General features: G+C 44.0%; 1 protein-coding gene across 3 annotated transcripts in view; it reads left to right on the top strand.

The window, feature by feature from the left end:
• LOC140462810 (copine-1-like) overlaps nt 1–25912 on the top strand; it is a 99266-nt gene extending 73354 nt beyond the window's left edge. For 2 of the 3 annotated variants that reach the window (XM_072556134.1, XM_072556135.1), the window contains exons 6-16: nt 351–434; nt 3243–3332; nt 5073–5171; nt 6413–6496; nt 7122–7181; nt 12558–12691; nt 12797–12851; nt 13940–13991; nt 17022–17155; nt 18484–18720; nt 20935–25912. In XM_072556134.1, coding sequence (XP_072412235.1) covers nt 351–434; nt 3243–3332; nt 5073–5171; nt 6413–6496; nt 7122–7181; nt 12558–12691; nt 12797–12851; nt 13940–13991; nt 17022–17155; nt 18484–18720; nt 20935–21048 — 1143 coding nt within the window. In that variant the 3' untranslated portion in view covers nt 21049–25912. Of the gene's footprint in view, nt 1–350; nt 435–3242; nt 3333–4927; nt 5024–5072; nt 5172–6412; nt 6497–7121; nt 7182–12557; nt 12692–12796; nt 12852–13939; nt 13992–17021; nt 17156–18483; nt 18721–20934 lie in introns of all 3 variants that reach the window. The other variant, XM_072556133.1, reaches the window with a different exon arrangement.
• The last annotated feature ends 687 nt before the right edge of the window (nt 25913–26599 follow it).

The following is a 26599-nucleotide window of genomic DNA, read 5'->3' as shown; positions in this document are numbered from 1 at the left end:
ATGTGCGCACACGATTTTTCCAAGCTGCAAAACTCTCCCAGCATCTCAACTATTTAAGAGTGCCAGACTTCTATTTCCTTACAAAGTCCAAAAGAAAAGAAAGGTCCCTTAATAGCTCCAAGCCAAGGTAGTCCAGGTCATTGTGTTCCTAAGCATCTGCTCCTTCAGGGTGGTAGTGGTTGTGGGTTTTGAACATGCTGCTGAAGGAATCTGTGTGAGTTGTTGCACTGTGTCCTGTAGATGGTGCATACTGTTGTCACTGGGTGGGATGCCAATAAAATGTGCACATGAAAGTTAATTGGAATATTTTGCAATATTTTGTTTGGTGAACTTTATTTTTACCTTTAAAGGATTTCATGGGGAAATCTGATCCATTTCTGGAGCTCTACAGGCAGGGAGATGGTGACAAATGGCAACTAGCTTACCGATCAGAGGTAATGACATTTTAATCTAACCAAAACAAAGTGTAATGTTCCCCATTGATACAAGCTGCTTGACTCAGATTGCCTGTGCAGACACTCTCAGAGAGAATTGACCCACTCTGTTTCCCTTCAATTCTGCCTTCCATTACATATAGATAACTGTATATAGTACATGTTTTGTGTATAAATATATAGATTAGCATTCTGTTGCATTAAAATGTTCTGAAAGTCTGAAAAACTACTTTTTACTTTAATACTGATGAGAGGCTTTGGGTGAGTAACTGAAGATACTGCTGGAAATAGAACAAAGAACATTACAGCGCAGTACAGGCCCTTCAGCCCTCGATGTTGTGTTGACCTGTGGAACCAGTCTGAAGCCCACCCAACCTAAACTATTCCAATTTCATCCATATATTTATCCAAAGACTATTTAAATGCCCTTAAATTTGGCAGGTCTATTATTGACCATGGGGTCGAGCATTGTGTAACAGGTAGTGGAGTGACTTTGTTTTGTTTATGTAGCTTTGCTCTCTGCTTTTACCATTATCATTTGACCTGGTGAGAAACTAGTCCAGGTAGGCTTTTCTGGGTTGCTGTCTTGGAGGTTCAAGGTTCAAGAGTCAGAGTCATACAGCATTGAAGCAGGCCCTTCTGCTTACCATGTCTATGCCGACCAACAAAAACCATCTACCTGCACTTGGTCCATAGCCTCTTAAACCCTGGTATTTTAAGGGCCCATCCAGATGCTGCTTAAATGTTGTGGGAGTACCTGCCTCCACCACTCTGTCAAGCAGCACATTCCATATTGTTACCACCCTTTGGGGGAAAACATTTCTCCTTAGACATGTCTACCATAGGGAAAATATTCTCTCAATCTACTGTCGATGCCTCTGGTCTGTAATTACCTTGACCAAGATCTTTGTTTTCTCATTACCCCCAGGAGAGGTCCCAGAGGGCAGGTGAGTAGCTAATGTTGTTCCTCTGTTCAAGCAGGGAAATAGGGAAAATTCAGGAAACTATAGACTGGTGATGGTCACGTTGGTGGTTGGGAAGCTGTTAGAGAGAATTCTTCGGGATAGGATTTACAAGCTTTTTAGAAAGGCATGGATTAATTAGGAACAGTCAGCATTACTTTGTGCTGACTTGACTGACCACCTTTGTCACCTCAAAAAAGTCATTAAGGGTACGGCAGTGGATTTTAGTAAGGATTTCAACAAGGTCTTTCATGGTAGGCTCATCCAAAAGACTAAAATGCTTGGGATCTATGGTGACGTGGCTGCGTGGATTCAGAATGGGCTTGTCCATAGAAATCAGAGGGTAATGGTGGAAGGATGTTTTTCAGGCTGGAGGTCTGTGATTGTTGGGTTTCTACAGAAATCCATACTGGGACCTCTGCAGTTTGTGATACATATAAGACTGACTTAGATGACAATGTAGATGGTTGGGATAGTAAGTTTGCAGACGATACAAAGATTGGTGGAGTTATGAATCATGTAGACAGTTTATCAAAGGATACAGTGGGATATGGATCAGCTGCAGATGGTGTTTAATCTGGGGAAGTGCGAGGTGCTATGCTTCAGGAGATCAAATGTTAAGGAAAAGTATACAGTTAATGGCAGGACCTGAACAGCATCGATGGACAGAGGGATCGTGGGGTTCAAGTCCATTACTCCCTGAAAGTGGCAACGCAAGGAGACAGGGTGGTAAAGAAGGTGTACGGCATGCTGCCTTCATTGGTTGGGGAATTGAGTACAAGAGTCAGGATGTCATGGTGCAGCTTTATAAGATTTTGGTTAGGCCACACTTGGAATATTATGTTCAATTCTGGTCACCACATTACAGGAAGGGTGTGGAGGCTTTGGAGAGGGTACAGAAGAGGTTTCCCAGGATGCTGCCTGGATTAGAGGGTATGAACTACAAGGAGAGGCTAGAAAAACTCAGGTTGTTTTCTCTGGAGCAGTGGAGGCTGAGGGGAGACTTGATGGAAGTCTATAAAATTATGAGAGGCATAGATAGAGTTAAGAGTCAAATCTTTTTCTTAGAGTTTAAAACTGCCAACCTGTCTGATCCTTTCACATTAGGCAATCCCAGTTAATGTTAGCATCCTTGAAATCCTCTACAATATAACCTTGTTTCTCTCACACCTTTCTGTGATTGACCAATACAGTTACTGCAGAGCTGTAGCTTGGGGTGAGCACTCTGTGTGATTTGAGAAGTCACTGGACTGGTTGCCAGTGAAAACCAGCAGTTCCAGTTCAGCCAGTTACTTAAAGTTCAGCTTCAGGGCCTTCCTAACCATCCCCACTGATGCTACATTGGATTTCCAGCACCGATATGGACTGTTCACTAACAGGGATGAGAGTCTCAAGTTACATGGATATGGTGAAGTTGAAACTGTTCTATTTGGAGCAGGGAAGTTTATGGGGGGAGAGAGTGCAGATGTAGTGACTGGAATTAATCAAGTCATTAGGGAAATACAGTTCCATTGATAGGCAATATGAAGGCACAGTTACAACGTAACTGATAAAAGAACCGGAAGTGGTTTTATTTTTTACTCTGCTGTGATCTGGAGTGCATCTCTGAGACAGTAGTGGGAACAGACTTAACAATACCGTTCAAGAGAGATTTGGATGAAAGTTGAAGGATAAATATTTTCAGTCCTGAGGAAAGAGGAGGAGTACTGGGTTGCTCTATCAAGAGTTAGCACAGACGTAACGTGCTGAATGGCTTCCTGTTCTGATTGTGGCTTCTTGTAGGGAAGGATGTCGACATTGGTTCTGATGTTCTAACAGCATTCTCTTCCTCTACTGTTGGTTGCAGGTTATTAAGAACAATCTGAATCCAAACTGGAAGCCTTTCTCTGTCTCTTTGCAGTCGCTGTGTAATGGAGATATGCAGAAGCCCATTAAGGTACAACTGCTGAGTCCTTTCTGTGGAGCATTCCCGAGTTTCCAGGTGGTTCTGTTTGGGAGCTGGCCCCTTAAGCAGTCCAGGAATTTAAATCTGTGCCCAGTGACTGGGGAGCTACTGGCAGGAAATGGACACTTCAATGGAGCTGTAACTGGAGGATTTCATTTATTCAAAGAGTGTGGTGCTGGGAAAGCACAGCTGGTCATCCGAGGAGCAGGAGAGTTGAAACATCTGGCATAAAGCCTTCATCAGGAATCGGGATTCTCCTGCAATCATGTCGCCTCCAGCCCCACACTCTTTGACTCTGATCTCCAGAATCTGCGGTCCTCACTTTCTCCTGAGCAGTTAATACATCTATTTAAATGATATGGTGTTATGCTGTCCTAGGTTTACCCAGTTCCTTGGATATTTCATGCTCTGAGTCATGGGAGCAAGAGGAAGCAATTCAGCCCCTCAAGCCTGTTCCAGCACAGTGAAAGCATCTGTACTTTCATGCCATCTCACCTTGGTCCAGGTTACACATCAACGATACTCTGGATTGTGGATATTTAAAGCTTTTGAAGTGCAGTTTGTCTGAATGGTTCCCTGAGCCTCCGGTATAAAGCCCACCAGCCTGCTCCCAGCTCCTCTGTTAGCTCCTGTTGGAGCTGGCTGCACACTAGTTGTTGTTTCTGTGGTTCTGGGCAGTGATTTACAGAGGGGCAGAGCAATCGAAGAAGTGGGGATTTAAATTCTGAAGGGGCTGGGTAGGATTGGTGCTCAGAGATTGTTTTCGCTGGGCAGGAAATCCAAGATCCGGAGCCCAGGCCTCCGAGTCATTTCAGACTGGGATGAGAAGTCTCTTTGCTGACTGGGTTGTGAATCGTGTACATTTGGTACTCCAGGGGACTCTGGATGCTCCGCCACTGAATATATTTGAAGCTGGGTTAGAGAGTGTTTCGGACTTTCAGAAAATCAGGTGTGGGGAGGGGGCATGAAAGTGGAATTAAAGCCCTAGATTAGCCAAGCTTGTGTTAAATGGCAAAGTGGGTTCAATAGTCTGAATGGTCTATTGCTCCTATTTCTTCTGCTCTGCCTACAATTACCTGGGTACACCAGCTCTCTCTCCAGGCAGCTCTGTTGGTTATTGCATTGTCCACTCTCTGATTTTCCAACCCAGTTCTGTCTGTTCTGGGTTACCTGACCTGCTGTTGTGGAACATTCCAACCAATCTCAATTCCCCTCGATAGGGAAGGGATTTGGGCATTGGAGGGGAACAGAAAATCAGCAACTGCTCACCACTTTCACCCCGGGGACTTGTCCTAAACACTGTTTGTGCTGACGTTGGATGGAGATAGGAAAGTGTTCGGCTGTGATGCTTGCGCAGTTAAATAGCTTTTCACCAGTCTTGGTGCACCAAGTGATTGATGACTGAAGGCTGTGGATCTCCGATGCCCCACGTGTCTCCTCCGCTGGGCTGGGGTGTGAATCCTGGTGAGGTGAATCATGAAGCTGCCTTATCCCTTTTTGAAAGGGCCGCCATCTTCATCTCTGTGACCCCCCCGTTCCCCCAAGCATATTCACTCTGCACTTACTGTGTGTTTGTTTGATGTCAGGTGGCTATTAACGATAAGGATGAAAGCACAGGCTCCGATTTGATAGGGGAGTGCACAGCTCCTGCTCAGAAACTGTTGGAAGCAGAGAACCAAGTGGTGAGGCCCTGTCTAATTCTCCATCTTGGCTGTCCTCTTTTCCCTGTAGGTGACCTGCTCTGACTATGATGGTGATGGCTCTCATGATCTGATAGGCCTTTTTGAAACTAACTTCTCTAAGCTACAGCAAGTGGAAATGGGGAATCCGGTGAGAACCTTCTTAATTTCTCAATCAATTAGGTGGCATATGCTTTTTTTATTTTAGAACCCCACCTTCTTCAGACCCTGTGTTATGCTGCGGTGTTGTTTGCTGTTTTTGTGAATTTGGCTTGTCCGTCCTGTAAATTTCTGGTTTTGTTTGCACCTTCCCAGACTCTTCGTTCTTTTTCAGGTGCTTTCTTCCTTCTTCACTTCCTCTTTCCCTCCCCTCCCCACTTCCTCTGCACCTTTTTAGGGGGAGGTCAGGTTAGTCACAGTGGGGTACAGCTCCACAGAAAGAAGAACTGCCCACTTGAGCACAGGGTTTTCTGGTGAGGACTTGATCTCAGTCCAAGAGGAGACAGTGGAGATAAACAAATAGGAAAACAGGAACTATGCAGATTTGGGAATGATGCTGGTTTCAGGTTTTCAAGGGAGCTTTGTAACCAAAATAGAATATTCCGCCCATTAAAGAAGCAGCTGGTGTCAAGCTAGGGTTTTCAAAGCCTGCAGATTGTAGTAGGAAAAGAAGGTAGGAGATCCACAGGTCTGGTCCCTGACAAAGAGATGATAAGAATCATTCCATGTCACACAGAAAAACAGACCTTTCAGTCGAACTCATTCATGCTGACCAGATATCCTAAATTAATCTAGCCCCATTTGCCAGCACTTGGCCCACATCCCTCTGAAACCTTTCCTAGTCATAAACCTCCCATCCAGATGCTTTTTTAAATGTCGTAAGCTCATTCCATACACACACCACCCTCTGCATGAAAAAGTTGCCCTTTAGCAACTTACAAATCTTTCCCCTCTCATCCTAAACCCTCTAGTTTTGAACTTGCCCTACCCTGGGGAAGGTAGCTTGTCATAATTTTGTAAACCTCTATAAGGTCATCCTTCAGCCTCCGACCCTCCAGGGAAAGTAGCCTCAGCCTATTCAGCCTCTCCCTATAGCTCAAGCCGTCCAACCCTGGCAACATCCTTGTAAATCTTTTCTCGACCTTTTCAAGTTTCACGACATTCATCCTGTAGTAGGAAAATGACAGCCATTGTGGAAAAGGTCATCAATACAAGAGGGAAGTGAAGCTATTGGGCTCGAGAGATGGTCAGCAAATTAGATGGAAAAACTTGTTACTGTATCTAGCTGAAGGAAGATGGGTGATGGGGATGGAGTCTAGGTCTGGAGTGAAGAATTGAAATGTGTGATTATACAAAGTGCCATTTTCTGATTGGTGTGTTGTTCCCCTGAAGATTGAGTTTGAATGCATTAACCCAGAGAAGAAAAAGAAGAAGAGCTACAAGAACTCTGGCATTATTCGGGTTCGATCTTGCAAGGTATGTAAATCCTGAAATATATTTCCCAGGAACAGTCTGAATTTGTGGAAGAATCTACTCATTGTTAGAACCATGCTGCTCCCTGATCACATTATAAAATGTTAATGGCCTTCAGCGTTAGCTGTACTGGCACAGCTCCAGCCGGAGACCATTCAGCCCCTCCACAGCTCCAGCAGGAGATCATTCAGCCCCTCCACAGCTCCAGCAGGAGATCATTCAGCCCCTCCACAGCTCCAGCCGGAGACCATTCAGCCCCTCCACAGCTCCAGCAGGAGATCATTCAGCCCCTCCACAGCTCCAGCCCCTCCGGCCTGCTCTGCTGTTAAGTTAGATAATGGTTAATCACTAGCTCAATTCTGTTTCCCCACCTTGATTCTCTGCTCTAATAAGAATCTGAAGTCTTCACTTGTAGCTTTTAATTGGCTCTCAGTACCTCTACATTTTTTTTTGGTTTGCATATGAAAAGGTGCCTCCCGATTTCATCCCTGAACAACCAAACACTATGCTTGCAACTCTGTCCCCTGTCCTGGAGTTCACTGCACAGGGAATAGATTCTGTCTCTGCCCACATTTTCAGAGACCAGCATCCACAAGTGGTACTAATTCCACCTTGTTTTATTTAACAGCTGGAAACTGAATACTCCTTCCTGGATTACGTTATGGGTGGATGTCAGATTAATTTCACAGTAAGTAAATTTCAATGGTATTTGAGTGAGTTTGAATGCACTAAGGTAGTGGTTTAGAGAGTGGGTTATCCCTAAACTGTCGTCGTTATGTGATATCTTACAGGCCATGTACTGAACTTGAGGCTGAAGTTGATAGTTTTGTAGTGGTTGACACTGGAGAACTTCCTATTCTAATATGTACAGGTCAGAAACTAAGATCCATGAAAGTGCATCTCATCAGTAAACTAGAGAGCAGGAGTTCAATTCCCAACCTGTTAGTTTCAGAAGGTTGATACGGTTCGACAAAGCCCACAAATAAAGGGATGTTTTTTAGTGAAAGTGACCATGAAGATAGCAGCGTACACCTGGTTCACTGATACCTTACAGTGAAGGAAAGCTGCCCATCCTTCGGCAGGTTAGGTTTATATGGGACTCCAGTCCCGTACCAATTATCTACAGTTGGTTCTGCTATAACGCGGGAGTTCCGTTTTCATGCAATCCCGTGTTATAAGAAAATCATGAAATAGCAGCACTATTTAAACTAATAGGACCAGAACCGCATTATAAGCAATACAGGCTTTAAAGGTTTACACTTTAGAAACAGTGTCCCCGATTTGTCAGTTGTGTTATAGCAAATTGGCATTAATGAAATGGACCTTATAGCAAAACGACCTGTACTTTGGCAGAATGGGTTGTTGGGCTGGAAATTCAAGGAAAACCTGAAGGCAGTAGGAAACAACAATTGCATTGGAAATCTCTGTTTGAAATTCTGTCCACAATAGTTTATTTTACCCCCTAGTTTCAGTCCCACCTCCCTGTACATGCACTGATCAGTGATTAATCTCTCTGTCCTGGATCAGTTGGTGAATAGGCTACACTGGTCATTAGCTTACCTCTGAAGTGACCTCACAAAACACTCTCAGTCTGTAGCTCCCACCTCAGGGACTATACACAGACAATTAATATTAACATAATTTTGTTTAAGGGTGTGGGCATTTATATTTAAAAAGATAATTCAGTCACTCTGGTTTGAGTGAGGCTGATACAAAAGGTCAGGATTTTTTTGTGTGCAGTGTTTGATTTGGAAAGTGTTGCTTTCTGTCCTTTAACAGAATGAAGTGAGGGTCAGGAATGTTGTGGGTTTTGGTCAGTCGGTCTAACAGCATCTGGATAGAAAGATGGCTCATGTATTGTGTGGACATCCCTACTGAGGGAATCAATCTCTTTCAGTATTCTACAATTATGATGGTGTTGCTATCACAGAGACATGGCTGAAAGAGGGACAGGGTTGGCGGCTTAGTGTTCTGGGATATTGATGTTTTAGATGAAACAGAAGAGGAAGCAGAAGTAGTGAGGGAGTTACATTAATAGTTAGGGAGCAAATCACAGCTGTGTAGAGGGAGGACACCCTGGCAGGATCTTGGATCAAGGCATTATGGGTAGACCTCAGGAATAGGAAGGGTGCAGTCACAATGCTGGGATTGTACTACAGAGCTCCAAACTGCCAGTGGGTGATAGAGGAAGAGATATGTAGACAGATTCTGAAAAGATGTGAAAATAAAAGGGTTGTTGAGGTGGGTGATTTTAACTTCCACTGTGTTGACTGGGGTTCACTTAATGCTTAGGGTTTAAACGGGGACCAATTTGGTGAGTCCTGGAAGGTTGTTTGAAACAGCATGTGGATAGTTGAATGAGTGGGCCACACCGGATTTGGAGTTGGGAAATGAGCCTGGCTAGGTAATCAAACTTCCAGTGAGGATGTGGATTGGGAGCAGCTGTTTGAGGGTCAATACATACCTGACATGTGGGAGTCTTATAAGGACCAGTTGGTTAGAGTGCAGGATGGGCACTGTGAAAATGAAGGACAGGAATGGCAGGAATTGGGCACCTTGGGTGAGTGGGCAAATTATCAGCTTAATTTAAAAAAAAGGAAGTGCACTCCAAAGGGCTAGGCAACAAAAAAATAGACAAAGCCATTGAAGAATAGAGAGAAAGTAGGAAGGAGCTCAAAAGGAGAATCAGGAGGGCTAAAAGGGGCGATGAAATGTCTTTGGCCAGCATGGTTAAGGAGAATCACACGGCATTTTATACATACATTAGGAGCAAGAGGGTAGTTAGGGAAAGAGCAGGCCCACTTTACGATAAAGGAAGGAGGTTATGTGTGGACCCAGAGGAAGTGGGTGAGATCCTTAAAGAGTACTTTATATCGGTATTCACCTAAGAGAGGGATGTTGACGTTAGGGAAAGGTGTATGAATACTCTTGGGCAGGTCAATATAATGAAGGAAGAAGTGCTGGGTGTCTTGAAATGCATTAAGGTAAACAAGGATCTCTCCCAGGATACTGTGGGAGGTAAAAGTTGGAACAGCTGGGACTTAACCAATATATTTACATCCTCTTTGGCCTCAGGCGAGGTTCCAGAGGATGTCCTTCCTTTGTTTAAGAAGGAAACCGAGATAATCCAGGTAATTACAGACCGGTGAGCCTGACATCAGCAGTGGGAAAGCTGTTGGAGAAGATACTGAGAGACAAGATTTATTCAGATTTGGAAATGAATGGGCTTGAATGGGTTTGTGTGGGGTAAGTCGTGTCTCACCACTTTGAGTTTTTTGAGGAGATGACAAAAATGATTGCAGTAGAGGCAGTGGATATTGTCTACACAGACTTTAGTAAGGCATTTGATAAGGTACCTCATGGCAGGCTGCTACAGAAGGTAGACTCTCCTAGGATCCGGGGTGAACTGGCTAGATGGATACAGAACTGGAACGGTCATAGAAGACCGAGTAGCGATAGAAAAGTGCTTCCCAGAATTTAGTAACTAGTGGTGTCCCACAGGGCTCAGTGCTGGGACCTCTGTTGTTTGTAATATGTTTAAACGATCTGGAATAAAATATAGGTGGTCTGATTAGTCCGTTTGTGGATGACACCAAAATTGGCAGAGTTGCAGATATTGAGCAGGTTTATCAGAGGATACGGTGGGATATACATAAATTACAGATTCTGGCAGAGAAATGGTAGATGGAGTTTAATACTGACAAATGTGAGGTGATGAGTTTTAGACGATCACATTTAAATGTTAATATTACAAGAAATGGCAGAAACCTGAGGAGCATTGACAAATAGGGGGATCTGGGCATATGGGTCCACAGATCCCTGAAAGTGGTAACACAGATGGATAAGAACATTACAGCACAGAATAGGCCCTTTGACCCTTGATGTTGTGCCAACCTGTGGAACCAATCTGAAGCTCATCCAACCTATGCTATTCCATTTTCATCCATATGTCTATCCAATGACCATTTTAAAAGCCCTTAAAGTTGGTGAGTCTACAACTGTTGCAGGCAGTGCGTTCCATACCCCAACTACTCTCTGAGTAAAGAAACTACTGCTGATGTCTCTCGATATCTATCACCCCTCAATTTAAAGCTATGCCCCTTCGTGCTAGCCATTACCATCCGAAGAAAAAGACACACACTGTCCACTTTACCTAACCCTCTGATTACCTTTATATGTCTCAATTAAGTCACCTCTCAACAATCTCCTTTCTAATGAAAACAGCCTCATGTCCCTCAGCCTTTCTTCATAAGACCTTCCCTCCATACCATGGAATATCCTAGTGAACCTCCTCTGAATCCTTTCCAAAACTTCCACATCTTTCCTATAATGCGGTGACCAGAACCGTACGCAATACTCTAAGTGCAGCAGGACCAGAGTTTTGTACAGCTGCAGCATGACCTCATGGCTCCGAAACTCAATCCCTCTACCAATAAAAGCTAATACACTGTATGCCTTCTTGACAACCCTATTATCCTGGGTGGCAACTTTCAGGGATCTATGTACATGGACACAGAGATCTCTCTGCTCATCTACACTACCAAGAATCTGAACATTAGCCCAGTAGTCGTTACTCTTGTTACTCCTTCCAAAGTGAATCACCTCATCCTTTTCTACATTAAACTCCATTTGCCACCTCTCAGCCCAGCTCTGCAGCTTATCTATGTGTCTCTCTAATCTACAACATCCTTCGTCACTATCCACAACTCCACTGACCTTAGTGTCATCTGCAAATTTACTTAACCCATCTTGCTATGCCCTCATCCACGTCATTTATAAAAATGACAAACAGCAGTGGACCCAAAACAGATTCTTCCGGTACTCCATTAATAACTAAACTCCAGGATGAACATTTTCCATCATCCACCACCCTCTGTCTTATTTCAGTTAGCCAAGTTCTGATCCAAACTGCTAAATCGCCCTCAATCCATTTTGTGCAATAGTCTACCGTGAGGAGCCTTCTCAAACGCCTTACTGAAATATACACCACCTCAACCACTTTACCCTCGTCCACCTATTTGGTCACCTTCTCAAAGAACTCAATAACGTTTGTGAGGCATGACTAACCCTTCTCAAAACCATGTTGACTATCCCTAATCAACTTATTCCTTTATAGAGGATAAGGTGGTCAAGAAGGCATACAGCAACCTTGCTTTCATTGGCCGGGGCATCAAATATAAAAATTGGCAAGTTATGTTGCAGCTGTACAAAATTTTAGTTAGGCTATTTTTGGAAAACTGTGTGCGGTTCTGATTGCCACACTGCCAGCTGACATGAAGGTTTTGGAGAGGGTGCAAGGAATGTTTACCAGGATGCTGCCTGGTTACTGAGGAGAGATTGGATACTCTCTCACTGGAAAGACAGAGGCTGAAGGGTGACCTGACAGATCCACAAAATTGAGAGGCAGAGAGAGGCTGGAAAGTCAGAGGCTTTCTCCCACAGTGGGGAGGTCACCTACAAGATGGCACAGGTTCAAGCTGAGGGGGGGGGGACCGTTTTGAACAAGTCAGTTTCTTGTGGTGTTAATAACTGTGAGGAGAAAAGAAGGGCCAGCATCAGGTGAAGTGGAACCAGAAGTCGTCTTCAGAGTGGATCAGATCGATTTTAGTCTCCATTATCTCCATTGCTAGAGCATAGTAGGCTGTGAACAAAATGGAGTCTGTGTGGTTTGGTGTTTGTTAGTTGGCATAGATGTAGTTGGCCAAAGAGCCTCAGTCATAGAGTATGACTCCATCAAGTTAGTCACTCCTTGACTTTAATGATGAATATTAAATCAAGTTAATTTCAAAACAGTACGGAAGGAGAGAGTGTTGGTTTGATGGAGGGTACAGGAGGCTGTACAGTTGAGACGATGTAACAGTGCTACAGATGGGAAAGTGGCGTTCCAGCATGACCTGTTTATTTTGGAAACCTCTATTCTAAATGTGGGATGTTAGAGTGTTAACAGCAGGAGATTTGCGAACAGGACGTGCATATGGACTTCAGAATTTGTTTTTCTGGGAGTGCAGTTTATGATGTTGCATCTTTTCACTGAATGTATTCCACAACTTTTCCCCTTTCTCAGGTCGGTGTCGACTTCACTGGATCAAACGGAGATCCCCGCTCCTCAGACTCGCTACATTACATCAGCCCGAATGGAGTCAACGAGTACCTGACTGCCATCTGGTCTGTCGGGCAGGTTGTGCAGGATTACGATACGTAAGTTCCTTGTTTTCAGGACACTGTTGGCTGGTGGATTAATGACATGAGAACCCACTGAGTGTATTGAGTTCTGCCTCATCATTGCTCTCCCTGTGTCCACAGAGATAAGCTGTTTCCTGCTTTTGGGTTTGGGGCTCAAGTTCCTCCTGACTGGAAGGTAAGAGCAACGGAGAGGCACAGCCCTGGGTTTGCAGGGGTGGTGCTGTGTCTTATGCATTGCATTGTTACAAACTTTCTCCATGTTGTTTTCTGCTTATGATTATTCAGTTATGATACTGAAATGCATTTACCATGGAAGAATTTACAGTGTAGATATCATTACTGCATTCTCCACGCGCTATAGATTTACTGCTGCATTTCATAGAATCATATTGAAAAGGCCCTTCAGCCCATTGAGTCTGTATCTTGTTTTTAAGGTTGAGAATGCCACATGGTATATCTGTGACCTAACTTTATCGAAATGAACACTTTTTATTACTTGACTGACTGACTGCTCCTGAGTCTGCAACCTGACTTGGTGCACAAAACTAAAGGGCGTGCCACTGTCTAACCACCATTTTCTGAAAAGTCACAACATGCAACTTGTCTGTTGAAGTACATCAATCCCCAGGATCTCCGAATCTCCTTCTGAACTGGTGCTATCGATCTGAAACTAACCATCACGTTATATCCTTGAGCTTCCAACAGAGAAGCTGCCACACCCCAGTGGAACTCCGGTGCCTCAGGCTGAACAGTTAATGGGTCTCTGGATCAGCTCTGTAGGGCAATCTGCTGTTTGGGCCATTGTCATCTTACCCAGTCACAGAAGGAGGCCATTCAGCCTATCTTGTCTTCACCAGCTCTCCAACTGAATATTACAACTTAGCGACATTCTCCTGCTTTTGCACCATAACCCTTGCTCATTGTTTCTATGTAAATAATCACCCACTGGCCTCTTAAATGCTTCAATCATGCATCCTAATGAAGAGCTTATGCTCAAAACGTCGACTCTCCTGCTCCTCGGATGCTGCCGGCCTGGCTGTGCTTTGCCAACACCATACTTTTTGACTCCATCACACATGCAGGCAATGTGCTCCAAGCCTGTCTTATCCTGTGATCTAGGAGTGAGATTGATCACTGAGTAATGTAGGTACAGGGCATTGACCCAATGGGAAGGGGTGAACCTGGGGGTGAGGGCAAAAGGTTGGTGAGAGAATTTCAGTGAGGAAGATTTTAAACCTAATTGTTGTTTCCTATTTCCTGCAGGTTTCCCATGAGTTTTCCTTGAATTTTAATGCCACCAACCCATACTGTCAAGGTAGGAAATTTCTCCATCTGTCTGTTTGAGGTCACGGAGTAGAAAGGAAGGCAAGTGTAGCGCAATGTGCTTTTTGTTCAGTGTGTCTTCCTGCTTAATTCTGGCAAGCTTGTCTGTTGGGTTTGGCTTTCATTTCATCCATAGCCACCTCAGTGTTGTGGTGATAACTGGGTACAGTAAAATCACAAGTCACCCATGTAAACATTTGTTTAAATGGAACTTTGAGCTAGCACAGAATGCCCCTGTGTAACCTGAAATGCCATACCAAAAATACAAATGAAAATACAGTGTCCCTGGCATTTTTCACACACTTAAGTTATATTTTAATTTGTCTTCCAATGGCCTGACCTTGTACAGTAAGTATGTACCATCCTTGTGTGTTCCACCCACAACATCATGCCCCATATTCCCCCCTCTGCTTTGAGGGCCGATTGGTGAAGGTTGTTAACTCTGGGATTGAGATGGGCAGTTCATGTTGGAAAATGTGAAACAAATTGAAGATTGGGAGGGGACAGCATTACATTTAGTGTACAGAATATTCGAAGATATGAGTTGGAGAGATGCATTTCCTATTTCTTCTCCATCCCCTGCTCTTCAGTGGCTCTGCTGCCAATTGGAAACCATTGAACCTTTCTCAGTTGCTCCTCCAGTGTGTCTGATCACAGCATCAGAGCCATCAGAGTTTGAATAACTGCAGTGGAAGGCCTTGCCTCACTCTCGAAGCCTCCCCTCTTCATACACATTGAGGGTTATTGTGAGATTTACATGTTATTGATGTTACAAATAACACTCAGTCTGCCTCCCATCAAACAAAGCTGTATAACTTTGGCTGCTCGTCTGGGTCTGGAACTGAAGGGATCAGCCGTTGGAAGCCGAGTTTTAACATTTCCCTTCCAATGAGTTTGGATATAGTGCTAATGACATGTCCAGTTGCTTCTGTTTTATTCCAGTGAGTTGACATGGGATCGTATTCATATTTTTGAGACTATATACGTGGCCTCTCCTAAGTTTCCAGGATAACAGAGTAGCGTTTTGTCAGTTAATGGTGTTCAGGACTGTGGGGCAGTAGTGGGAGGCTGCCATGCAGTCATGGATCAGCCATCCTTTAATGGAAGGGCTGTTTCAGAGGCTGAATGACCTCTCCTTGTTGTTGTTCTTTGGGGTGTCTCAATGTTTTTATCACCTGGTTCATTCTAAGGGGAGAAGATTTGCACCACATTCAGAAATCCACTTTCAATCTCATCAATTCTGTGTAAGGAAATTCAGTCTGTCCCTGAATGTTGCCAAAATAAATCTTATTAGCCCACACCTGGCCAGTCAAATATTCCCCCTTCTGGAATATAATGAGCCCTTCCCATCCACCGCTCTCAAACACTGTTAATGGCAAGAACACCCAACCGGCTGCAATCACTCAAGCTTCTACAAACTACACAAGCGAGGATTTGACTTTGAGTTTTTGTTGTCAACAAAAATCCTACCACATAGAGTTTTTGTTGTCTTTGTACTGTTAAGAGATGTGGACTGTGCACCAACATCAGTAACACCCTCACCACATCCTCCAGATTGACAGAGGGGAATCTACAAATACTGCATCACAAGTCCGTACAACACCGAGGGCCGAATGGCCTTTTGTGCGCTGTTATATTCAATGCTATCCTTGGTAAGCCAGCTCCATTGGTCGATCTCTTCAGTCAGGTGAAGACTCGGGGCAGAAACCCTTGACCCTGAGAAGCCAAACTAAGAGCCCCTCTGACCGCCACTAATGTAGGATGAAGGAAGGTGGTGTCATCGCTCAGAGGTGACACACTGGCAATCAAGCCTCGCTAATGCCCGTATTGCCAGAAATGTAGTATATTTTGAAAAGCACATAATCCCATAGTTTACTTCTAATCTTGAAGGAAAACCCATATCAGATTTCTGTGCTGTATTGAAAATTAATATTTATTGCAAACATTGGGTCAAGCTCTACAAATTACTGATCAGCTTATTCACATTCCCTTATGCACACTGGCACAGATTGGGATGAGAGAATACAAACATGCAAAACAATTCTCTAGTGTTTGTTCACAAGATCTGTTGGGTTGATTCTTGCTGAAGGTTTGTTTTTGGATAGTTCCACTGTTTTGCAAGAGGCACATGTTGCTTATTCATTTATAAAAGATCTCTGACTTAATAAGTTAAAAAGACAGAGACTTGGAAGTACAGAACGATAAACTGGCTTTCTTCAGATTTAAAGTGGGTTTTGATTCTGAGGAAAAGAGATACAACTCCTGAGTTGGTTGAGATTTGATCACCTCTCTTTATGTTGTCCATTTACCTGAGAGCCAATCACAAGACTGGCAGGCAAAAGACCTTTCACATCAGTAACTAGTTACCAGTCCATAGACAAATAAAAATGTTGTGTTGCCAGCCAGACCTCCCCCTGAGTACGGAGCCCCTCGTCTCCAGTTTGTCAATAATTGCCGCTTGTTCCAGCAGCTGTTTCAATATTGCTTGCCATGAGGGTCAGGTGACTTACTTGTCAAAATCTGCAGCAATCCTTGACGACACCAGTTTTGAAACATTTCTTACCCATTTCAGTCAACAATCTTAAAAAGCACAAAATAAAATGACATGGCCTTCACAGAAAGAGGACCTAGTTTTAGGCTGGGGCTTTGCACACTGGGGCATCGGGACACTGTATAACAGGCAGAGTGTGGATCGATGCTGTATTCCTGATTGGGGAAAAATGATGAATTGCCCAAGATCTCAACAGGGAAAGAAGGTGTGATTCACCAAGGGGACAGAATGATGGCATGTTCTTTAATAGAATTTTTGCCATAATATTTGGTTTGATCTCCCATCTGTGCAGTCTATGTAAGACTGAGTAATAGTGCTCTCTACCTCTCTCTCTCTCTCCCTCGTCATCACCCTCTGTCGGTCTGTCTCTCCTTGCCTCTCTTTCTCTCCTGTTCCTACTGCCCCTCCCCCGCTCCAACCAACTGCCCTCCACCCCGCCCTCCCCCCGCCCCCCCATCTCTGTGCTAACAGGAGTACAGGGGATTATTGATGCATATCGAAATGCTATTGTCAACGTCAGGCTATACGGACCGACCAACTTCTGTCCCATTATAACCCACGTGTCGCAATTCGCTGCTGCTTCCACTCAGGCAGGGACCGCTGCGGTGAGTACCCAGACAGGGAGGTTGGAGCACAGTGATGACTTTTGTGCCAGAAAAGCTTGGTCACAAAACATTGTCGGGCTTGATATTAAAGAACTGGTTCTCAATATCCTTTGGGAATCTGCTGCCTTATTCAATGTAGTTTACAGGTGACTCTGATGCTGCTGGTATGTGACCTGGAGGTGGTGTTGTTCCCATGCTCCTTCAGCCTCCCTCTTCTGAATGGGAAAGGGGTCCTGGCTTTGTGATATTGAAAAACCCGTGGTGAGTTTAGATGTTTGATTAGACGAATTACAGTATGGAAACAGTCCCTTCGGCCCAACGAGTTCATACCGACCCTCCGAAGAGCAACCCACCCAGATCCCTTCTCCCATCCTATATTTACCCCTGACTAATGCACTTAACACTATGGGCAATTCACCTGACCTGCACATCTTTGGATTCTGGGAAGAATCTGGAGCACCTGGAGGAAACCCACACATTTGACCAATAGATCGGTCAGTCCTGAGTAAGGGAGATTGTGTGGTTCGATTCACGGATCAGTCCTTTCCACACTATACTGAGTAACAGCTAGCAGGGGTCAGATATTCATCAGTGTGTGGGGGCTATAGCTAGCGAGGGTGGGGGTGGGACTGTTCAATCTTCTCATAGAGCTGTTCAGCATGGAAACAGACCCTTTGATCCTATTCGTCCATGCCGACTAGATTCCTAAATTAATCTAGTCCCATTTATCTGCACCTGGACCATATCCCTCTTAAACCCTTCCTATTTATATATCCATCCAGATGCCTTTTAAATGTTGTAATCATATCAGCCTCCACCACTTCCTCTGGTAGCTCATTCCATACATACACTATCCTCTGTGTGAAAGAATTGTCCCTTAGGTTCCTTTTAAATTCTTCCCCCTGCGCCTTAAACGTATGGTGTCTGATTTTGGGCTCCCTTGCCCTGGGGAAAAAGACCTTCTCCATGCCTTTGTTATTTTATAAACCTCTATAAGGTCACTCAGCTGCTGATGCTCCAGGAAATACAGCCCCAGCATAGTCATCTCAATCCAGTGATTTTTTTTTTCACCCCACAGTCCTCTCTGGAATTGTCTTGTGATGTGGGAAATAATTGGCTATGGACATGGTCTTCTGCAGTTAAATGGCTCAATAGAGCAGCTGGGAACCAGGAGTGGTGTGTTGAATGCCTGTGAAACTTACTTCATCTCTCTAAAAGAACTTCATTGGAAAAATGGCAGGGGGTCGGTGGAGTTGGGGGCATTAAGTTCTGAGGATCTTGGTGTTTGCGTCATCTCTGTTGTTTTGGTTCTGATTCTGGCCCTTCAGCAATATTACGTTCTGCTGATTATCACCGATGGAGAGATTACTGACTTGGACCAGACACGGGATGCGATTGTTGAAGCTTCAAAGTTGCCGATGTCCATCATTATAGTTGGTGTTGGCAGTGCGGATTTCAAAGCCATGGAGTTCCTTGATGGTGATGATGGTGTCCTGAAGTCGCTGGCCGGAGAGCCTGTCGTCCGAGACATTGTGCAGTTTGTCCCCTTCAGACAGTTTCAGAATGTAAGTAGGAAAGACCTGAGAGTTAAACTGGGCTCTGTCCCACGCTCTGGAACTCTTTCACATGAATCTAACCACCTGCCTGAGCTATGGTGTGTAACAGCCACCACAGAGGCAGTGGGTAGTGATTTCAAATTCCACTCCAAAACTGGAACGCAAGGTGCAGGCTGACCCTTTGATGTTAAGGATTTGGACGAGGATTTAAGATAGATCCGTGCTGTTTCTATTAGCTGCGAGGTCCATAAACAGATTTGATGTAATTGAAAAGTTTGCGAGTTGAGTAAATGTTTCACCTGGAGCTGGGTGGATCTGGAACCCGCTGCCTGAAGAATGGTAAAGACCCTCCCCACGTTTTGGCAGCACTTGGAAATATAGACGCAGTAATTTAAAGGGCAACCTTCAGAGAGCTGGGTTGTGGATTTAGCTGAAGAACTCCTGGCCTGCACTGACCGAATAAGACTCCTGTGTGTTTAGTTTTTCACATTTCACAGTTAATACTCAGCCGCTTTATCAGGTGAAGGTAAAATACTCCATAGCACTATTCTAAGGAAGATCGGAGGAATTACCTTGGGGTTATTGGCCCAGTGACCTTCTCCACCTATCCACAACAATGAATCCAAATATCTGACTATTACTGCTGGAGGGAGTTTGCTACGTAGAGATTGCCTGCTGTGTTTGAAAGCAGTTGTTGCATTTAGCATGATATTGAATCTTCTTCCTTCTCTGAGTTTGCCAATCATTGTACGTTGGGTAGACTGAGGTCTGACTCCACTTTGAGTCTTCAGTGCAGGAACAGGCCATTCGGCCCACATGGTCTATGGTGGTGCTGCTGTTCCACAGGAACCCCATGCTCCACCCACCCACCCAAACCCCGGAATCCTACTCCTTCCAAGATTTCATCAAGCCTCCCCTAAAATACATCAACACAGCCTGCACCAACTACTCTGGTTGGCAGTTGGTTCCAATTTCTGGCTATTTTACACAGAAACATAGAAAATGGCAGTAGGCCATTCAGCCCTTTGAGCCTGCTCCACTAGCTGATCATCCAACTTAATAGTGTGTTCCCACTTTCTCCACATACCCCGTCTCTGACTCCTTTAGTCCTAAGAACCAAAACTAACTCCTCGTTGAACTCATTCAATGTTTTGGCCCAGCCTGCTTTCTGTGACAGAGTTCCACAGTTTCCCCACTCCCCACTCTCTGGTGAAGCTAAAAATCACACAACGCCAGGCAATAGTTTAATTGGAAGCACTAGCTTTCGGAGCGACGCTCCTTCATCAGGTGGTTGTGGAGGACACAATTGTAAGGCACAGAATTTATAGCAAAAGTTTACAGTGTGATGTAACTGAAATTCGACATTGAAAAATACCCTGATTGTTTGTTAAGTCTCTCATCTGTTAGAATGACCATGTTAGTTTCACTTCTTTATGTGGATTCATGAATCCATGTAAGACTCTGTTACCTCATTTTTTAGATTAGAATCAGTCCAAACATTATGGCACAGACAACAGCATACAGGGGGCTAACACCTTCAACATCTTATCTGGCTGACACCAATTGTTACAGTTAACCTGAGAATGTAACTTTTAAAAAATGTTTTGTGATTTACACATGAAAGAAGTGAAACTATCATGGTATTCCTCCACTACCACCTGATGAAGGAGCAGTGCTGTGAAAGCTAGTGCTTCCAATTAAACCTGTTGGACTATAACCTGTGTGTGTGATTTTTAACTTTGTACACACCAGTCCAACACCGGCACCTCCAACTCTTGGTAAAGGCATTTCTCCTCATCTCGGTCTTACATTGTATCCTTAAACAGCTTCCCTGTCATTGGTAACATCCTTCCTGCGTTGACTCTGTCTTATCCTGTTACAATTTTATAGGTTTCTGAGATCCCCCTCATTCTTCCAACCTCCAGTGACTATAATCCGAACCAATTTAGTCTATCCTCAGTCAGTCTAGGCATCTCAAAAGTCAGTCTGATAACCCTCCTACATATACAGAATATCCTTCTTCAGATAAGGATAAAGAGCATTAGTTATAGAAAATAATTCCTTCTTTGAGTTACTTTTATAATTCATGTCCTTGATGCAATGATGGGAAGGTTGTGGAATTTGATTGGTCACTGTTGTGAGAGACTATAGGCACTGGTAAAGACCAGTGTTTCTCTACAAAGGTTATCACATGGTTTTATTCATTACCTGTTTTGTTTCTAGGCTCCTAAGGAAGCCCTGGCCCAGACTGTCCTGGCAGAGGTGCCCAAGCAGCTAGTGTCGTACTTCAAGATGAGAAATCTGACACCACTGAATCCACCGAAGCCAGCCCAGTAACCGTTCACCCGGGACATGGGCTGCACTTGTGTCTGTGTAACGTTAGCACCAACCTCTGTAGACACAGACACCCACACGTTATAATCGGGGACCAGATGACGGTCCCATACAAGTATACCCAGTGTTGCCAACTTTTTTCGAATCCTGCAGATTGTAGAAGTTTTTTTAAAACACTTAACCTTGACATAGCAGATTTTAAAATGCAGTTTTCCATAATCCTCCTTTGTGAACTACAAGGCTTAAAATATGTGCAAGTACCTGTTACCAGTCTGTAAACAGTTCTGGGAGGAACTGGGATAGTTCTGACTTACAATTGTCATTTTTGTATGAGATTAGATTCCCTATAGTGTGGAAACGGCCCTTTGGCCCAACCAGTCCACACCGACCCTCTGAAGAGTAACCTGCCTATATCCACTTCCCTCTGATTAATGCACCTAACACTATGGGCAGTTTAACATGGCCAATTCACCTGACCTGCACATCTTTGGACTGTGGGAGGAAACCCACACAGACACAGGGAGAAATGTGCAAACTCCACACTGACAGTTGCCCAAGGCTGGGATCGAACCTGAGACCCTGGTACTGTGAGGCAGCAGTGCTAAACACTGAGCCACCATGCCGCCCTACTGACCAGTGACTTTGTAGGCTGGGCATGTGAAACCTATCCAAGTTCTCAATGCAAGCTGTTTGTTGGCTTATTCTTCAATGTGACCTATCGGATTCTATTTCTTGGTTGAGGAATTTTGGTTTGGAGCATGATCTAAACACATCTGTTCCCCTCCCCCACCCCCACCCCACTGTTCTGTGCTAGCGTATGGCTGCCTTTTCACTCTGGCTGGGGTTTAATACCTAGCTTTCTTTGGGGCTGAAAGGCAGGTGAGGCCCCTCTGGTTTATCTGGTCCCGGTCTGGATTCACGCCACATTCAACAGTAGCCAGGGGTTCATAGCCACTTGGTTTCATTTTTCCAGATTGCCTGATCAGTAACTGGCTCAATTTGGGTTCTATCTCAAACTGAGTTGTCTAGTTTGTAAGTCATTTTGTCCTTGATTGTTTGCTCTGTTTGCGTCATTGTGTATCTGAGAGAGCTTTGTGAGAACAAATATTGACTCTAACTGTTCAGTGCATTCTCTGCTGCCTCGCACAGCTGACTTTCCAAAGCTTTATTCACTGCTGCATGCACTTTATAGAAATGTTGCTAATGGATTTACAATAATCGAGTATCTGGGAACTATTGATGGCAATTGGCTTTCGAATGCTTTCATTCCTGTTCTTGAAAAGGCAGTGAATGTATTAAGACACTGTGATCTGTAACCAAGTTTCCTGGGGTTGGTATTTTCCAGCTATTTGCTTCTGACCTGTTATTGTTTTCTGCTGCAGTGTTTTTCACTATTTTCAGTCTGTCAGTGGGCACTGGTTAATGTCTGTATGTTGGCAGGTTATGAAATTGCATTATTTATCTTGCATTGGGACAAAATATTTTTTAAAAACTGCTTTGTTTGTCAATGTTTTAGTTTTTATACTTTATGCAACATTAAATGCAAAGAGGCCATTTTTCTACAGTGGTGAGTGGGTGGGTTTGGGGAACAGATGGAAATGCTCTCAATTTGCCAAAATTAAACATTTGCCTTTGTGAATAATTGGCCAGTTCCTGTTCAATTGTCGTCAAGAGGTCTCCAGCTGCCTTTCCCTGGGCCACCTCCAACAGTTCCCCCACCTGTTGGTGGGGTCAGTCCCTGACCCCTTACATTTGTAACTAAGCTGGTCAAGTTTGGAGTCCGCTCCTTCCTCTTCTACGTTAGTATCACTTTGAATTACATTAGCCAAGTACTGGATTTACAAAGGTCCACAGGGGGATGTTAACAATGATTTCCCTTCATAAATTGGAAGAGTTGATCCTCATCACCTTCTAAATGATTACATCAGTCTCCCCAATCTTTATCCAACATAAAACCACTTTCCACACTGAGCTGAAATGGACAGACAGAAGAATACAACATGAGTGCAGGTGCTCTCATTATTCAGCACTTCATAAAGAGCTGCTGACCATCTAGAGTTCCAGCTGCGAAGCCCTTGCAGTTTGTTTACATTCTGTATCTCAGGCTGGACTCTGCCATTTCCCAATGTGATGGTGTGGGTGCAGACCTCCCTGTGAATCAATACCCAGCAACCCACCCACATATTGTGATATTGTAATGGTTTATTTTCTGCACTTTACACCACAATCCATTTGCAAATTAAATTATTTAAAGTGGGCAGAAGACACACCCAACTTAGTGATGTGAGGGAAGCCGTGCCAGACTGTTTTAGTTTTTGGCATTTTACTAATATTCTGTCATTAAAATTCCCAGGCTATGATTAGAAACGCCACCAAGTTTCTGTTTTTAAATCACCAGCTAATAGTGTTAGAGCATAGAACATTACAGCGCAGTACAGGCCCTTCAGCCCTCAATGTTGTGCTGATCTGTGGAACCAATCTGAAGCCCATCTATCCTATCCTATTTCATTTTCATCTATATGTCTATCCAATGACTATTTAAATTCCCGTAAAGTTGAAGAGTCTGCAACTGTTGCAGGCAGGGCATTCCATGCCCCTCCTACTCTGAGTAAAGAAACTACCTCTGACATCTCTCCTATATCTATCATCCCTCAATTTAAAGCGATGTCCCCTCATGCTAGCCATCACCATCTGAGGAAAAAGGCTGTCACTGTCCACTCTAACCTTCTGATTATCTTGTATGTCTCAAATAAGTCACCTCTCAATCTTCTTCTCTAATGAAAACATCCTCAAGTCCCTTAGCCTTTCCTCATAAGACCTCCCCTCCATACCAGGCAACATCCCAGTAAATCTCTGAATCCTTTCCAAAGCTTCCACATCCTTCCTATAATGTGGTGACCAGAACTGTACACAATATTCCAAGTGCTGCCGCACCAGAGTTTTGTACAGCTGCAACATGACCTTGTGGCTCTGAAACTCAATCCCTCTACCAATAAAAGCTAACACACCATATGCCATCTTAACAACGCTATCAACCTGGGTGGCAGCTTTCAGGGATCTATGTACATGGACACTGAGATCCCTCTGCTCATCTACACGAAGAAGAATCCAGATGTAGGTTTGCTCGCTGAGCTGGAAGGTTTGTTTTCAGATGTTTCGTCACCATACTAGGTAACATCTTCAGTGAGCCTCCGGATAAAACACTGGTAGTACAGTCCGCTTTCTATTTGTGTTTGGGTTTCCTTGGGTTGGTGATGTCATTTCGTGTTCTTTTTTCTCAGGGGGTGGTAAATGGGATCCTTCCGGAACTCTTATCAACAAACACATTCACTTGGATCCCATTTACCACCCCCTGAGAGAAAGAACAGGAAATGGCATCACCATTGGAAATGACGCCGCTACAGGAAATGACATCACCGACCCAAGGAAACCCAAACACACAAATAGAAAGCGGGCTATACCACCAGTGCTTCATCTGGAGGCTCACTGAAGATGTTACCTAATATGGTGACAAAACATCTGAAACCAAACCTTCCCACTCAGCGAGCAAACCTACATCCAGAACCTCAGCTGAGCTACAAATCTTCTCAAAACTCGCTAACTACCAAGAGTCTTACCATTACTCTTGTTGCTGGTTGTTTGCAAAGTTGGTGTAGTTCATGTTTGAATATCCTGTTAAGATGAGTTGAGATACAGCTCCTGATGTTTCATGGTTTCTAATCTCCTATCACTGCTCTCCCTGGTGAGTGCTCTTGCAGTTTCTTTTGCTTGGTGTTTATTCACCCAGAAATCTAATAGCCATTGAATCCCAAATGGTTCCCTAATTTTTAAAATTAATTCATGGGATTGTTGTTGGCTGGGCCATCATGTATTCCCCATCCCTCATTGCCCAGAGGACAGTCAAGACTCAACCACATTGCTGTGGGTCTGGAGTCATGTCGGCCAGATTAGGTAAGGACAGTGATTTCCTTCCCTGAAGTATGTTAGTGATCCAGGTGGGGCTTGATAACATCGGCAATGGTTTGGTGGTTATCATCAGACTCAATTCTAGATTTTTTTATTCACTGAATTCAGATTGCACCATCTACCATGGTGGGATTCAAACCCAGATCCCAGAATTTTATCTGGTTGTATTCATTAATTCAGCCATTCCTGATGAAGGGCTAATGCTTGAAACATCGAATCTCCTGCTCCTCGGATGCTGCCTGACCTGCTGTGCTATTCCAGCATCTGCAGTCCTCACTTTCTCCCGTATGAATCAATAATCTCGTGATAACGATACTAGGTTGCAACACTGCAGCTGCAGACCTGCTTTGTTCCGAGTGAAGGTATTTGAATGATGGTCAGAAAGATATGTGGAGACATTGTCAACCCTGAGACAACAGACCTCTAAACCACTCCATTGTTGCATTTACTAAAGTAGACCGAATGCCTGAGGAGGCTAACAGACCTCAGGCCTGTGCTAAATGTACACTTGTCCAGTTTTATGGTCACACCTTTGATTTCTCGTGAACCTGCCAAACCATGCTCACTTTGAGTTTTAACAGTGTCACTATCAGATCTGCAAGTTCATTCATAAAATCCCAACAGCTTCATGTATTAAATATGATCATTCAGACTTTGAATCTCAATTTATTGAAGGAACAAGGGAGTGGAATTATTTCACAAAGCGTTACTAAAGTGTTGGTCTATCCTGTCATTGGTGTTTCCTTTGTTCTCCACCCACTTCCCTTTCCTTTTCTAAAAACACAGGACCAGGCTTCCTGTTCAGACCAAAGCTGTAGTAGAATGTGACCAGTTGGTTTAAATGTAAACTCTTTGTTTTTACTATATAATTATGGGTTTTGAATAAAAAGTTATGAACATGTGTTTGAAATCATTATGTATTAAGGTTGGATCAGAGAATGCATCCATAATTTAATGCCACCACCTTTTAAAAGTTGCATAAGAATTAGGAGCAGCAGTAAATCCCTTGAGCTTGCTTCACCAGTCAATAAGATTATGGCTTCAGCTTTGCTTTTCTGTTTGTTCCCCTTGACTCTTTCTCAGCCTGAAAATCTGTCTGCGTCTGTCTTGAGTATATTCCATGGCCCAGCCTCCACTTCCCTTCAGAGTTGGGGCATTACAGAGACTGATGGCCCTCAGACTAGGTTTCTATCTTTAATGGGAGACCTTTTTATTTGTAACAGTTCCCTCCCTGAGCCAGTTCTGGATATCCCTCTGCATCCTCTCAGCATCTACCCTGACAAACCCCCTCAGAATCCCTAACTTTGCACTACTTTCTTAGGAAACCTCATTGCTGCAGGTTTGTGTTTGACACGTATGGCCAGTCCTAACTCAGTGGGTGGAAGCCTCCTGGCTCCCAATGCAGTACCAGCACGTTCTCCTTTCATTTTGGCATTTCTTGCAAACTGTCCTGATGAGTGCAAGCTCCAAAGCTTTGGCAAAATGTATTTTTTCAGGAGTACTTCAGGTACGATTAAGGAGTATCTTAAAGGAGGATTGAGAGTAGAGATGAATGCCATAGCTTCGGGCTTTGGCGTTTGAAGGCACA

This window comes from Chiloscyllium punctatum, chromosome 37 (genome assembly GCF_047496795.1).
Source record: "Chiloscyllium punctatum isolate Juve2018m chromosome 37, sChiPun1.3, whole genome shotgun sequence".
Classification (NCBI taxonomy): domain Eukaryota; kingdom Metazoa; phylum Chordata; class Chondrichthyes; order Orectolobiformes; family Hemiscylliidae; genus Chiloscyllium; species Chiloscyllium punctatum.
Note: the sequence above shows the minus strand (reverse complement) of the source record. Positions and strands in the feature narration are given on the sequence as shown.